Genomic DNA, 14,535 nt, shown 5'->3' with positions numbered 1-14,535 from the left:
GGATGTTTAATATTTTTCGACGCGCTCTTCGGGCGCAGTAAATTAATATATCAGAGATATATGTCTGTTTTGCAAAGTGTACTAATCACTATGAAATCTGCAGTTCATAAATATGAAAAGCATGACAAGTTCCTGATACTTTTCTGTTTTCTCTGTGAGAATTCAGTATTAGAAAGCACAATGCATTAATATTTCACAATCACATTTCTCTTACAACAGTTATTGACATCTGCTTATGCATAAAAAGAGTGGAGTACATTCACGGCTCATTCAAAATACTGTATTCAAACTTTAGAATTGACACTTTTAAGTTCCTATACCTTACAACTGACATGACAACAATTTCATTTAAACACAGAATGACTGAATGAAAGACTTGAGAAACTTACGTTAATTCCGGGTTTTCACGCTGAGCCCATTCGTTCAGTACAGGCTCTGCTATTGGTTTTTACCACTTTCGATGCTTGCAAGGTGCATTTTTTGGCGATGAAAAAAAGGAGTGTGAAAATGAAGAGACTTTAGACACACAACTTCCCTCTGAAGGGAAGAAAAGCGTTACAAAAACCATAGAGAAAGATAGATGTCTATGATACTCTGTGCAAAACTAAATGCGGGGAAAAAACCCAAAACAGTGTTTCAAAGTAATTACAAGAAAAGTAAATAAATTCATACAAAAAAGCAAAACAATAGCATGATTAATCTAAAAAGATAGCGAGAAAATCAAATGATGATTACATTTCTGATAGGCGTCATATTCTCATTTTCATGCATGTAGATATGTACTGCGCTAGAGGAATTGATATGCTAGTATTTTTCATTATGAATTCAAATTTGTTAGGTATATCATAAAATGTGGTGTTATATTTTGCAGCTGCAGCAAACAAGATATTTCTTTGGCTGGTGTTAAATTTGCAAGAAATGTAGCGCGTGTGTATAATTAGGCTGTATCGAATTTTGCAGCGCATACTTTGTTCTTTTCTGCTCACAGTCACCTGTGGTCTATTCGGCTCTGCGGCTATATATGCGCTCTATAGACGTGTGTACATATGCCTCAGAAGTCTTCTTCTCGCACATCTATGTTAGGGCGCATTTATAAACGCAGAGCGGAATAGACCACAGGTGGCTGTGTTTCTGCAAATACAATCAACTCTAGCTCGGTGTTGTACCCTTGAGCAAGGCCCTTCACTCCTCAGTGCTCCATGGGGGTAAAGGGTTATAATTATGGGTACTCATCCTGTAAATGGGTTAGCACCCGCTGGATGATGGACTAAATAAAAAAATAAAACAAACAAACGCTTGATGAAATCGATACTTTGATCTGCTTTCCAAATGACGATTTCCGGAAATGGTCTACTACATTAAACTATCCTACGGTCGTATAATACATTAAAAACATTTCCTTTTATCGTTTCCTCGGAACGTTCCTTGTTTTAACAACGTCAGGTTGCGATATTCAATTACTACATTGTTGTTTTCTGAAACCGTACGAATACGAGAGCCGTACGTCTATGCGAGCGATCACTCGTGCGAGGCATGCCGCAAGACGTATCTGGTTCGATACACGCCACAAGTACCGCTGCGATATCACAACTCGACGGTACCTAGAAGGACTGTGGTTGCAGCTCGCTGCGCTTGAAGTAACTTGTGTGAGTATGGTGTGAGGACACTGTAGTCCAGTATATTTGCGTGGAGTGAACGCAATCTATAGTAAGTTTATTCCTAGCTCCCGGAACCCCGCCGGAATCACTCGCGATACTAACTCTGCTACATCGCGGTCACTGGGACCCCTAAAAAACCCAAAATCAAAACAAACGAATAAACAAAAAACAAACAAGCATAAATGTAACGATTGCCCCACTACATCAAATTCACTGAATTATGAAGTCTACCAGCTGATTTAAACTGGTGATGACCCCTTTATCCGAGCGCGGTCGATAACTATATTCACCCAATTGGCAATGAATTCGGTACAGTGCAGACTATATAATGTCTCTTTTAATGCCACCCGTCAGAGTATAATGCTCGGTTACGTTGTGTATGCTATCTTAATGGCATTTCTGACTGGTTATTTGAGGAAATATTTACCTCAGAGACAAAATTTGCAAATGGTAAAAGGGAATCCTGAATGAGGAATAGGCTAATGAGGAAAAAAAGAATCGAAATTAGGTAATGCTTGAGAAGATTCAAATAAAATTAGAGAGGGACCGAAAAGCACGCTAGTCTCTCAGGCCTAGAATATAACGAATCTACAGTTTTATGCCATATTTAGTGACACCAATTATAAATTTTATCATTCATCACTTGAACAAATCTGGCCTCGTTCCGAGAGATACAAAAATCAAACACACATCATTTCAAAAACAATGACAAACTGTAATCTCGTTAAAACCGCATTTTTGAATATCTGGAAATCAACAAATATGGAAAAGAGCACCTCCAGTGTTCTACAAATCAAAGCAACCGATACAGCCAACGACGGAGACGATCATATGCATTCGTCTGTAGTTGATGAGCTACATACGTTGACGGAACAAAAATGTTGCATTGACGTACTAGCAATTACCACGATCCCTCTACAATTACCAATGGTGAATTGACAGCTAAGACCTACTGTTCTAAGATTTTCACGATTTTGCCGTCAGACTGCTAACTACAATATCGTCAAAATGTTCCAACAGCCTTTTGCTCGATTCGACTTTTGATCAAGAACCATTATCGTGCTTCCTTGCATAGCAATCAATATATTGTCAACTACATGTACTTCTGTTCTGTAATTTTCAGTACGTGACGTTTCCAAGGAAACGCAGAGAACGGGTTTTGTATTCTTCTATTGGAGTGCCTCTTTATTGAAGCAAAATTATATTAGTATCTAGCGTTACTTCCAATGCTGCTCGTACAGTATATCAAGACAAGACACCAACGCCAAGATAGCAAATTGTGCTTGAGACACTGTTAAAATACGGCTTTTTATTTACACTCACTATGAGATTGTATTTGGATCAATGCATATATTAACACTTTCACATTACTTCTAACATCGACATCTGTCTTTCTGGTTTATAAAGCATTGCTGACGCTTGCTTTATTTAAACAGCACATTACATACATTCGTTTCTCTACAATATGGTGTTCAAGACCCAAAGAGCACTGTAGACATACGATAGGAGTTCACAAGAGTAGGTTAACCAAAGCACATTTACAACAACTTATAACGAATTTACAATTATGTGTAAGGTAGTTTTAACTTATTAGAACTTGGAAATTGTCAAGTTCAAATATACCAAGATACATCTGAAGTCGAATGTACCTAACCGAAATAATTTTTACACAAAACAGGACATACTACTGATCGATCTGAAACGAATGAATATATCGATGCTATGTTAGCATGAATCATTTCCAATCTTAATTCTATACGTAAGGTAAGTTCATAACAATGGCAGTCTCGATTTATTTACAGCTAGTGGTAACGTAATTCAGTTACCATGGCAACAGTGTGACGGAATAATAGCGGGTCATGAATGGTATAACACGGCTAGTTTTTGAATAGACGACCAACAAAGGACACAATTTATGTTGTCTCCTATGAATTGCTCGTCAAGTGATACATTAAATATTGCAATATGTGAATATAGATACAACAACTTAATAACATAGCTTTCCGAGCCAATTTACGCTTAGATGAGTGCAAAATATTAAATGAAACCCTGAACAAATACTCGCGACCATCTTTCTATAGTTTTGATCAACTATTCTGTCTCTCTGTCTCTGTCTCTCTCTCTCTCACTCTCTGACATTAATCATAAGCAACTTGAAAATGTAGATTTCGGATAGTACTTGAAGAGAAAACTGACAATATGTCAAAAGCGAAGCGAAATTGACAGTACAACAGCTACGTGGTCGTTGCTTTCTGTATATAATCCTCAGCATGATATAGTAACTGAGGTTTTCAAGCTATGAGGTCGACGTTGTTTGATCGAAATTAATATCCTTGGCAGCATGTTAATATCATTGTGTTCAGTTTACGATGTTAGTCCATCAAAAACGTGACGGTCAATTTATGCTTTTCTCCAGTAATTCATGTGAAATAAGTGCCCTGTCGATTTTAGCTGAATTAATTTGAATTAATGTACCAGTGTGTTCTCATTGTTGCGCAGTACAAGGTCATATATTCTCCCGGATTGTACACGGTGTCACGTCTAAGGTCATGTAAAGGTACAAAGTTTGTCATTTTTTATGAATTTTGTTTGATACGACATACTGCTTATATCGTTTGACATGTTGAAAGATATATACTGAATGAATGGGTGACTATGCATATATTCGACCTCGGTTTTAGACACGATACATGAAACCATCGCGAAAATAAATTAATGGTCATGACCATTAATTCATTTTCGCGATGGTTTCATTTAATTTGTCTAAAACCGGGGTCAAATACATGCATGGTCACCCATTTATTCAGTATCTTATAACATGTCAAGAAATATTAGAAGTATCTTGCATCAACAAAATTCATGAAAAATGGCCGACTTTATCCCTTTAAAATGGGGACAATAAGGTCAAACGTGGCATTTTCAGATTTCTCCTTTTAGTCTCTGTAATTATATATCATCAAAAGTAAAGATGTTCATATATAAACTGATTACCGTTTCAAAATGGTGTTAATTTTCACCGAAGCTCTTTAACTGCCAGATATTGGGGATTCCATGTTCTAGCAATATATCGCTCCTGACCCCAGAATGCATCGTTATTGATCATGTAATTTGCTTCCGAATTGAAAAATATTAATAGTTACAATTATTATTAAACATGTAATAGATCACTACGGTAACAGTTTAATAACAAGTTAAAATTGCATTGACTGTATCTTGCTTCACTTGTTGATGATACATTTAGTCTTCATTCTGCATTATTTCGTAAAACCATTCGCAATTGAAGTCTTTGAGTGGCGTGTATACGTAGTAGCGTGCGTCAACTTTGATTTACAATATTCCACGATGTCAAAGCTCCGTATGGAAAGTGTGAGAGAAGCTCACAGCAGGCTGATAGTTCCAATGAACAAGCTTTGTAAGGAATTACTTCATGGTTCATCGGATGTAATCTTCATTACTGAGACGGAACCATTTTGACGATTTATAATGGTACGTCTTGCACATTCAGAATGGGTCGACAAAAATCGTTGAAAAGTACAGCACAGACTTAACAAAATAATAATTGAGAATGTTAATAGTCATTTGAAGAGGGAAATTACAGTATTTGCTTGTTTGATACAAATGACTCATCGAAACCACTGTACTCCGCCATGTTACCGATTTCCAGGTAGTAGAATGCTAGCTTCCATGTAGATTTCCAGGTAGTAGACTGTTAAAGCTTACTCACTTCCATGCAGATTTCGTTAACTCATGGCATGCTAAAATATGGCATGTATTTCGCTAATGGCGTCTAGGTGCAAACATACTTCGTTTGTATACTGGACGAATAACGATGATGATAGCAATAGTTTAAAATTTACATCTATGTTTAGCCTAGAATGTGAACAGTACTTTTCCAATTATAACCATTTGACCTTCCAAACTTCGCATATAAGCAGTCATAATTTCATCAGCCTTTTGTATAACTTACGGACGCTGGAAAACGAACTCATTATAGTGATTCCATTTGCTTTCCTCGCATTCTGGTGATCCAACTATGGTACTTGTACCAGAGGCACAACAGCTGACAAAACGAAATCCAGCTTCAGCTAACACGTCGAATGCCTGCTCCAAGTAAGTATGCTTCAGAAAGTATCTGGCTGTATAGCGATCCGGTGAGTGCAAGCGATCAGGATCACGGCTGTCGTTGAGGTACTCTCCAAAAACCTCCTTGCATATAGAACCTTTGCCACAAACCAAAATGCGTGTAATTTTACGGAATTTAACATCCGCTAAACCGTCACGTCCGAAGGCAAATGTGCCTCGATAGCCCAAGGTGAGAAAAGCTGGCGTCTTACCGGTTGCATTTGACGACACATGATTCTGAGAGCTGCCGCTGTGTATTGGCGCTAGTGTCGGTCGCCCAGTTTGTGTAACCGCTCCGCCATCCCTAGCAATAGCTTTCACTAATCCTCCAAGCTTATAATATTCTGCCTCTTGTCGCAGCCTTTCCTTCTCTGCGAAATTCTCCGGCAACACCAGTTTGCTATTGCGAAGATAGTCTAAAATGTAGCGAAACAGTATGCCATCACGGTCAATGAAGTACCGGCCTCTGGAATCGCGTTGAACCGTGGCTTTGGATCGACCTGTGAACATTTGCTCAAGGAGCGACTCGCTCTCTTTTACCAACGTCGAGTGTGCCGTAGTGTACAGTTGTCCGCCGACATTAAGTTCAATAATGGAAGGATAGGTTCCTTCGTTATTGGTCGTCATTTCGATAGATTGTCTGCCGACAATACAAAGAAAATGATTGATAATCACAGATGTTGTTGAGGTAGACGAATTCAACTGTTTAAGCAAGACGACGATGACGACAACTGGCGATGGTGCGTATCATGAAAATTATAGCCGAGCCGCTGTGCATTATGGGTAACGAGACTCGCTCTAATAGCCGTACCTCCACTGTAGGGAAAAATTGCGAGACTGGGGCGTGAAAGTGACGCTTTCTTACAATTGGTGAGAATCTCTTGTCATTCTCACTCCTACTGGTGACCATTTTTGAATTCTCACCGGTGATCAGTGAGAAATCAGCTCTTAAGTGAGATAATACATTCTCACCGGTGAGAATCTATTATTTCATCAAGGAAATCATTTCTCATTGCTCACTGGTGAGAATTTTTGAATTCTCACCGGTAGCAGTGAGAATGACAAGAGATTCTCACCAATTGCGAGAAAGCGTCACTTTCTCACTCCAGTCTCGCAATTTTTTCCTATGGTGCTCAGTCACGACAGTCTCAATACAAACGGTGTTTTGAATAGCACATCAGGAGAAGAGCTTCTATTTCGTTTACATATTCCGATAAAACATAGAACCGAATCGCATTTTCAAGACAGAAATTGAAACTTGGCTAATTATCATTTTGAACGAATGTCTCTCGTGGCGTTACATATGGCTATCGACACGATGATCATGTCCAGTGGTGTCGGTAAAGAAAAAGCACCTTATCGACACGATCATGATAACTTGCGATCAAATGCAAATTGTACACTTATTTATGTCACCATTTTGCTTTATGAAATGGTCTCAAATGTACGGCTTTCGTGTTGAAACAAAGTTTCTTCGTGTGACAAAAAGTGTGTTCTCCATAATTTAGCCTTAGGTCTACGTGTTCAATTAACAATTGAATTGCTGACATCGCTTGCTAAAATCCCATCGCCCTTTTAATAATAATAATAATCATCATCATCATCATCATAATAATAATAATAATTTATTGTTTAAAGACCACTACACACTTTGTCTCAGTGGTCTGTACATTACAGAAAATTACTGGAAGAACTAAAATAAACGCAGAAAATACAAAATAACTCACAGAGGAAAGAGTGTAATTAAAAACAATCGATAAAATCAAGCAAGCTAAAATCTAGACTAAAGGATCCTACCTAAAAACAGCAAAGAAAGTATTTTATAAAAAATTCACTAAAAATGATAAAAAATAAATAAACTATAAAAACATGCAGGTAAAAATTATATCCAAGTCAACAGTAGCATTGACGAAAAATAATGGTTTTAAGAGACTTCTTAAAAAGAGCGAAGTTCTTTATCATCCTAAGTTCAGGCGGCAAACTATTCCACAGTTTAGGGGCATACACGCTAAAAGCTCTGTCACCATATGTTCTAGAGAGTTGTTTCCCATGATCTTTGACAGAAAAGGGATTCAATCTTACACCGACACTCCTTCTGGTATTATGTACTGGGATATCAATTGTTACTAGTTCTGATAAGTAATTTGGAACCAATTCATCTTGATGGACAATTTTAAAAACCAAACAAAGAATTTTAAAACGGATTCGTTCTCCTACTGGAAGCCAATGTAACTCCTTGAGTATAGATGTCATATCAATGTAATGGCCCATCTTCCGTCCAGTTACCAAACGAGCAGCAGAGAACTGAATGTGTTGAAGCTTGCTCAATTTACATGCAGGTAGGCCAAAAAGTAGACTGTTACAATAATCTAACTTCGATGTGACAAAAGAGTGAACCAATTTTTCAGCACTGGGCTGGTCTAACAATTTTCTAATTTTACTTATCCGCCAAAGTGAATGAGATGCCACCCTACAAACATAGCGAATATGCTCGTCCATGAGACCGAACGAGTCAAGCATTACGCCAAAGTCACGTACAACAGTGGATGGCGAAATCGTGGCCTCACCTATTCGTACATTCATAGAACCAAATTGTGAACCAACCGTACAATTTCGGGTTGTAAACCAAACAACCTCTGTCTTCCCGTCATTAAGTGCCAACTTATTGGACATATCCAATTACGAATTTCATCGACGCATGCTTCTATACGCTGAACAATAGTGGAGCTGGTAAGGGATGGACCATTAGACCTTGTGAGGGGGGGGGTGGTCACAATGAAATTGTGAAAATTTTTTTTTTACTATTGTAAATTTCTGAAATTTTTTTTTTCCAATTGAGATTAGCTGTGGAAATTTTTTTTTTCAGAGTAAATTTTAAGATTTATAATTTTTTTTTAGTTCGTTGCTGTCTGAAGATAGAGAGGGCAAAAATGTGGTGCCAAGCACCACAAGCGGCCACGCAAGCGGTCACGGGGGGGGGGGGGAGGTCAGGAGAGGGATGTCCCCTGCTGCTGTTGGAGCTTTTGAGAAAAAGAGATTAAAATGGTGTTATTTGGTGGCACTTTGGGAGTATTTTTGCGGGGGGGAGGTCAGGAGGGGGTTCCCCCTCCTGCCATTGGAGCTTTTGAAAAATAGATATTAAAATGGTGTTATTTGGTGGCACTTGGGGAGTATTTTTGTGGGGGGTGGCCGTTGGAGCTTTTGAAAAATAGAGATTAAAATGGTGTTATTTGGTGGCACTTTGGGAGCATTTTTTTCGGATTACACATCTTCCTCTGAAACATGGTCTTCTTGCTCCTCAGTAGCTTCCTATAGTTTTGAAAATTGACTATTTTGGTTTCCTGGCTTCCCTTTCTACTGCGTGTTGAAATGCCTACATTCACCCTACCTAACATCATGCATATCTCATGATTTACAATTGATTTTGACAAGCTGAGAAGCTAAAATAAGCTAAATAATATAGTTAAATTTGCATATTTGTATTTTTAGAGTAATTTTTGCCCTTTTTTGATCAAAACATCTATTTCTCTGTAGCAGCATGTCCAAATTGATTGGATGTGTATAGATGTATTGAAATTTCAATATTTGTCTTTTTAGGGCAATGTATGCCATTCATGGTCAAAAAATCTGTATTCTCTGAAAGGGCTTGTCCAATTTCTTTGAAATTTGCTACACAAAAACGATTATTCATGCAGATTTATTCAGTATTTGCTATCGAGAAACTTTCAAAGTTCAACCCCTTTGTGTGTTTTTGTGTTGGGATTTGTTGGATAGATGGCATTCTACGTAGTGTATTGTTGAATGTTAAAACATGTGTTGCTGTTGTTTTTTGAGGCTGTTTTTTGAGAAAAAAGAATTGAAAATGCCTTTTTAAAAGCAAAATAATACATAATGACTTGGTATGTTGTTTTATCATTATTGACGTGTTTCTACTTGTTCACCCATTCTTGCATTCATCATTGCAATTGTAAAATGCTGTGGAAAAAAATGAAACTGATGTGGCCTGCATCTGTTTACTTTGATCTTAAAAGGCAAATACAACTTTCTGTCTTGACAACCATACCATAGTTTCAATGTTTTACCTAATGTACCTGCTTGGTTTGTACGCAGGAAACAAGTAGAAAACAGGCTCTATAATTTCATAATTTTCAAGTGATCAGAATACAAAAGCCCTGAAAAGATAAGATAATCACAACTTCCAGTATAAGGGATGCAGTCACTCTAAATGTATAAATTAAAATTAAAGTGTGCCGGGAAGATGTATTAAAAAATACAGAAAGTTGCTTTCTGTCGGTAAAATCTAAAAAAAATTCAAAATTTTACAGACTTTTGCAGATTTTTTTTTTACGCCTTTGTCTTCTTATTTATTTTTTTTTTTATTTTGCAAACTAGTTTGAAGATTTTTTTTCCCCTAACTTTCTGCTCTGAAAATTTTTTTTTTTTCTGTTTTTGACCACCCCCCTCCCAAGATCTAATGGTCCATCCCTAAGGATGTCACAAGCAATGTACAATCTAGAATCATCTGCATATTTAACAGAATTTAAGCCATGACGCGTGATGATATCCTCAATCGGAGTCATGTACAAAGCAAACAAGACAGGACCCAATACTGAACCCTGAGGTACACCATACTTTAAAATGCATTTGTTAGATAACATCAACTTGACAGAGACATGTTGTGTTCTACATTTCAGAAAGGAATCAAACCATTTTAAAGCAACCCCTTGAATACCAAAACGAGAGCGTCACCTACCCTTTATAATAAACAAACAATGAAATCTTGTTCGCGATCTCAATATTTCACCTTTTCGAGACTCATACTGCCAAAAAAATTGAATTAGAGAGCATAACAAACAAAATCGCAGCTTAAAAGAGACAACAATAATTTATTTATATAGCTTATTGTCTTGGTTGGCATCGAATGCCAGGTGGTATGCGTACGCAGAGAGGTCACTGCGAATGAGATAATCTTCGCCCATAATGAGCGCATTCGAATCCCATTCGCCCCTGGTGATTTTTTTTTATTCTGTCAGTTACTTTGTAATTTCTCTCTCTCTCTCTCTCTCTCTCTCTCTCTCATATTTTTTCTCTTTTCTCGCTAAATTCATTGCATTAGACAATCTCCGCCGATCCTCCGCCAGTAATTTGAGTAAAACCAACACCCGTATCTGGCACTCAGGACAATTTCAACATATCTAACTATTGTCATCTCTGTACGTCTAAAGAACAAGATATGAAAGCTGTCTGTCCAGGGGTTTTAAAAAGGAAATACTGTCTAAGATTTTTTGACCAAAAATGACAAAATTGCTTAAAAATAGTAATTTTCCCAATTTTGTCATAATTTCAACAAATTAGAAGAGTAACACCCTTGCAAAGAGACAACCCAAATTTGAGAGCTATTGGGCTGGCGGTTTCAGAGAAGAAGAATTTTTACTGAAAATGAGAAAAATCACAAAAAATTTAGCAAAAATACAAAATTAAGGATATCTTCACAATATTCATAAAGCTGTATAAGGTTCACCTAAGGTACTTGCACACAAATTTTCAAAGCAATCAAAAAAGCGGTTCTTGAGTTATTAATTCTTAACCATTTTCACATTTTGTAAGCTCATTTGCATTTTTTGTGAAGGATATTTTTATGTATATCTAGACAATGAACGATTTATTTTGCATGGTTCTATCCAGTAAGTGAATTTTCTAGTCATTTGACATCAATACCTGCATTCATTCTTTTTTCCCTGGTAGTCCTATTGGGCTAACATTTTTTGAAGTTGGTAGCCCAGCGACAAGGTCTGGTAGCCCATGCATGAATGAAGAGGGGTTTTTAGAAAAGTATATTTTTATTTCTTTCTAGGCAATGAACGATTTATTTTGCATGATTCTATCCAGTAAGTGAATTTTCTAGTCATTTGACATCAATACCTGCAGATCATAGCCTTAGGAGAACGGTATAGCATGTGTAGTGGAAAACGGTGACGCCTCAAAGTTTGACGACCTATTCACACATACGCAGAGCTTATATGCAAATTTTGATGTTGGCAATGACAAATTCTTTTCACTCAGCATGTGTAAACATAACATGACTAAAAATAGTTTGGCTACGAATTTCAGGATGACAACTTGGTACAGTCATGTTCCTAATACTTTCGTGGCAATTTTGACTATATTTCCCCCACCATAATTATGGGATGATCTCGTACACTTCGGAAAGCGTAATTTGTGGTTGGCCCGACAGCTCTTTCTTTGCAGTTTGAATAATTTTGTGTTTAATTGTGATTGAAAAATTGTGATTGAATGACTGAAAATGAATTTTCATTGGCCATCATTTCATGAGCCTGTCATCAAAGTACATCAGTTCAGATAATGATATTTTATTGAAAGTTTGTCACAACGAATTCGACATGTCCTTTCTGTGTCCAGCTGCTTGACTGTATGAGCGTCGGTCATCTCACAGCGATCAACATAATGTCGCCCGCCCACTAAGTAATTTCATGTTCCAGGCTTTGGTAGTCCGTGTGGGCTACCATTTTATGGGTTTTGGTAGCCCAAGGGAAAAGTTGGTAGTCTGTGGACGCGGGACTACCGCTAATTTTGAGCCCTGTCATGTCAATAAGTAAAAAGGACAGGCTTATCATCGACCCGAGCATTGTGTTGATAGGTAAGAAAAACCGTGTTATCAACACGATCATCGTGTCTATAGACCCCAAGGCTGTAAATAATGACGGCTCCCTTAAGACAAATCACTCTTACATATAAGTGGTTCTCATAGGGACCCAGATCACACTATCAATTAACCGGTGTCTCGCTATGTTTCTCCATACCATATCACATTGATCGATTCAATATACAGCATCATTAACAAAGGTAGAAAACGGTGTGTGAAGTTGCCCTCACTTAAAAAAAGCCAAAACTTGCTAATGTGCTGACCACTGAGGATCGAGCTATAATAATAATAATAATAATAATAATAATAATAATAATATTTTATTGCTTGCACGTAAATATAGGATTTTTGTTATTTGCATAATTTTTGAGCATCATCAGTTTCTTCTTTTACTCCCTAAAAATTAGTATTTGGCTTGTCAACAGGTGATATCATACACAGTCAGTACTAGCCTGGACTGTAATTCAGTTGTAAAAGTAAAAATATTTGAATAGTTATAAAGATATTGGAAGCAAATATATATTCTCAGTTATTATAGTTAACTGATTCATACACAAAAACTACTTAAAATACATTTCTACAGAGAAAGATAAATGAGAGATATGTATTTATTGTAACTGGATTAATAATGTTCTGCTACACCTTTCTGACAAGCACTGTAACCCTTCATTTATACTGCCACCAATAAAACCTAAACCGCACAAAAAATTGTCATCACTTTTTATCTACAGAAGCTCCAGTAGCTGTGATTGATGTAACTTTCACAGTTTTTCTTCTGTTCATTAAACACAGTTTCTTCCAGCTTCTATTCCCAAAACCATCACAAAATTACTTTTAATAGAAAGACATTGTTTTATGTTACAACAATTTTCAAAATATTGTTAGAATTTACATATTGTCCCTACAGTTTTTAACTTATCAGGAAGTCAGAACAGAAACATAGGTAGCATTGGGATATTGATTTATCAGCATTTGACAATGAGGTGGCTGATAATTACTTGACCTATCCACTAAACGAAAAAATATCATATACCAGACAAAAACTGTCAAAGGAGTGATGGAAGAAAGCACAAGAACAAGATGGACAGATTTCTCTGATATTTGGTAGACCAAATCTTACAGACGATTTCATTACTTTGATTACAGCTATTACAGACTAGGTGGAATCTGTGTTTTATCACAGATGTGTTTTGTGATTACACCTAGCTATCTGCCTTCCCTACATCTTCACCATCGTTCCCTTAGCCAATCAGCTCTTCTACCTATGACTGTTTTCAATCCTCCTTCCCAGCCAATCAGCCACGTTTGCACACGAAACTACATCAGCAAGCCTTTGTCTCATCGCTGCCATTCATTCCTTCATTTATTCAGCCGCTGGGTTCATGTCATACCAGCTCGGTGGATTCCATCCTGACCCCCATTTCTCGGGAATTCAACTCCTTTCCCACATTTCGGCCTCTCAGGATGGATTCATCATCAAGGTCATTCAGAACTTGACCCCAACGTCACCAATGACCTTTGCTCGGCTGCTTGACTGAAGGGGCCCTCTCCCATATGTTTTGCTCATATTTTATGGTAGGTTAGTTTGCTACTTCTATTTTGACTGTTTTTTTGTATTGTAAGTTTTACTGCTTTAGTTTTGCTGTTTCATTTTGTGCTTTATTCTATACTTGTCGGTGTTTCCGTTCTTGTTTTTGCAATAAACCCTCCTCTCTTTCTCTCAACTTAACGGTGGTGTATTCACAAACTGATATGATTTGTTATGGAATAATAGGGTCCCCAGTCTCCGATGATATTGATGATGATGATGATTAAATATTTAACCAGATATGAACTGAAAATGCTCACATGTTTCATTATATGTTGCAGTTATGTGCGAATTTGAACCTTTGCTACATGTTTGAAATTTCATTGAAAGTATTGTGATAAACATAATGAACAATATTCACCACAGATTAACTCTATAGGTCATTAAGTATTCAAATACCCAATTAGCTGAAATAGAAATAATTCATTTCTTTGACTGCTGTCATTGTATCACCAATTTATATAGCAAGTGTAATTACCTTTGGCCAAGTCCTTCAAGCCACA

General features: G+C 37.1%; 1 protein-coding gene across 1 annotated transcript; it reads right to left on the bottom strand.

Annotated features, from left to right (window-relative positions):
* Window positions 1-2,935: 2,935 nt before the first annotated feature.
* On the bottom strand, window positions 2,936-6,541 carry LOC139130642 (BTB/POZ domain-containing protein KCTD8-like). The gene has a single exon (XM_070696385.1). The coding sequence runs from the start codon at window positions 6,405-6,407 to the stop codon at window positions 5,622-5,624; it is 786 nt and encodes a 261-aa protein (XP_070552486.1). The 5' UTR covers window positions 6,408-6,541; the 3' UTR covers window positions 2,936-5,621.
* Between the last annotated feature and the right edge of the window lie 7,994 nt (window positions 6,542-14,535).

This window comes from Ptychodera flava, chromosome 4 (assembly GCF_041260155.1).
Source record: "Ptychodera flava strain L36383 chromosome 4, AS_Pfla_20210202, whole genome shotgun sequence".
In the NCBI taxonomy this organism is placed as follows: domain Eukaryota; kingdom Metazoa; phylum Hemichordata; class Enteropneusta; family Ptychoderidae; genus Ptychodera; species Ptychodera flava.
This window is presented reverse-complemented; position numbering and strand designations above follow the sequence as displayed.

Bases quoted from the DNA above. Each gene is read 5' to 3' on its own strand.
- LOC139130642 (XM_070696385.1), bottom strand. From the start codon at position 6,407: ATGACGACCAATAACGAAGGAACCTATCCTTCCATTATTGAACTTAAT.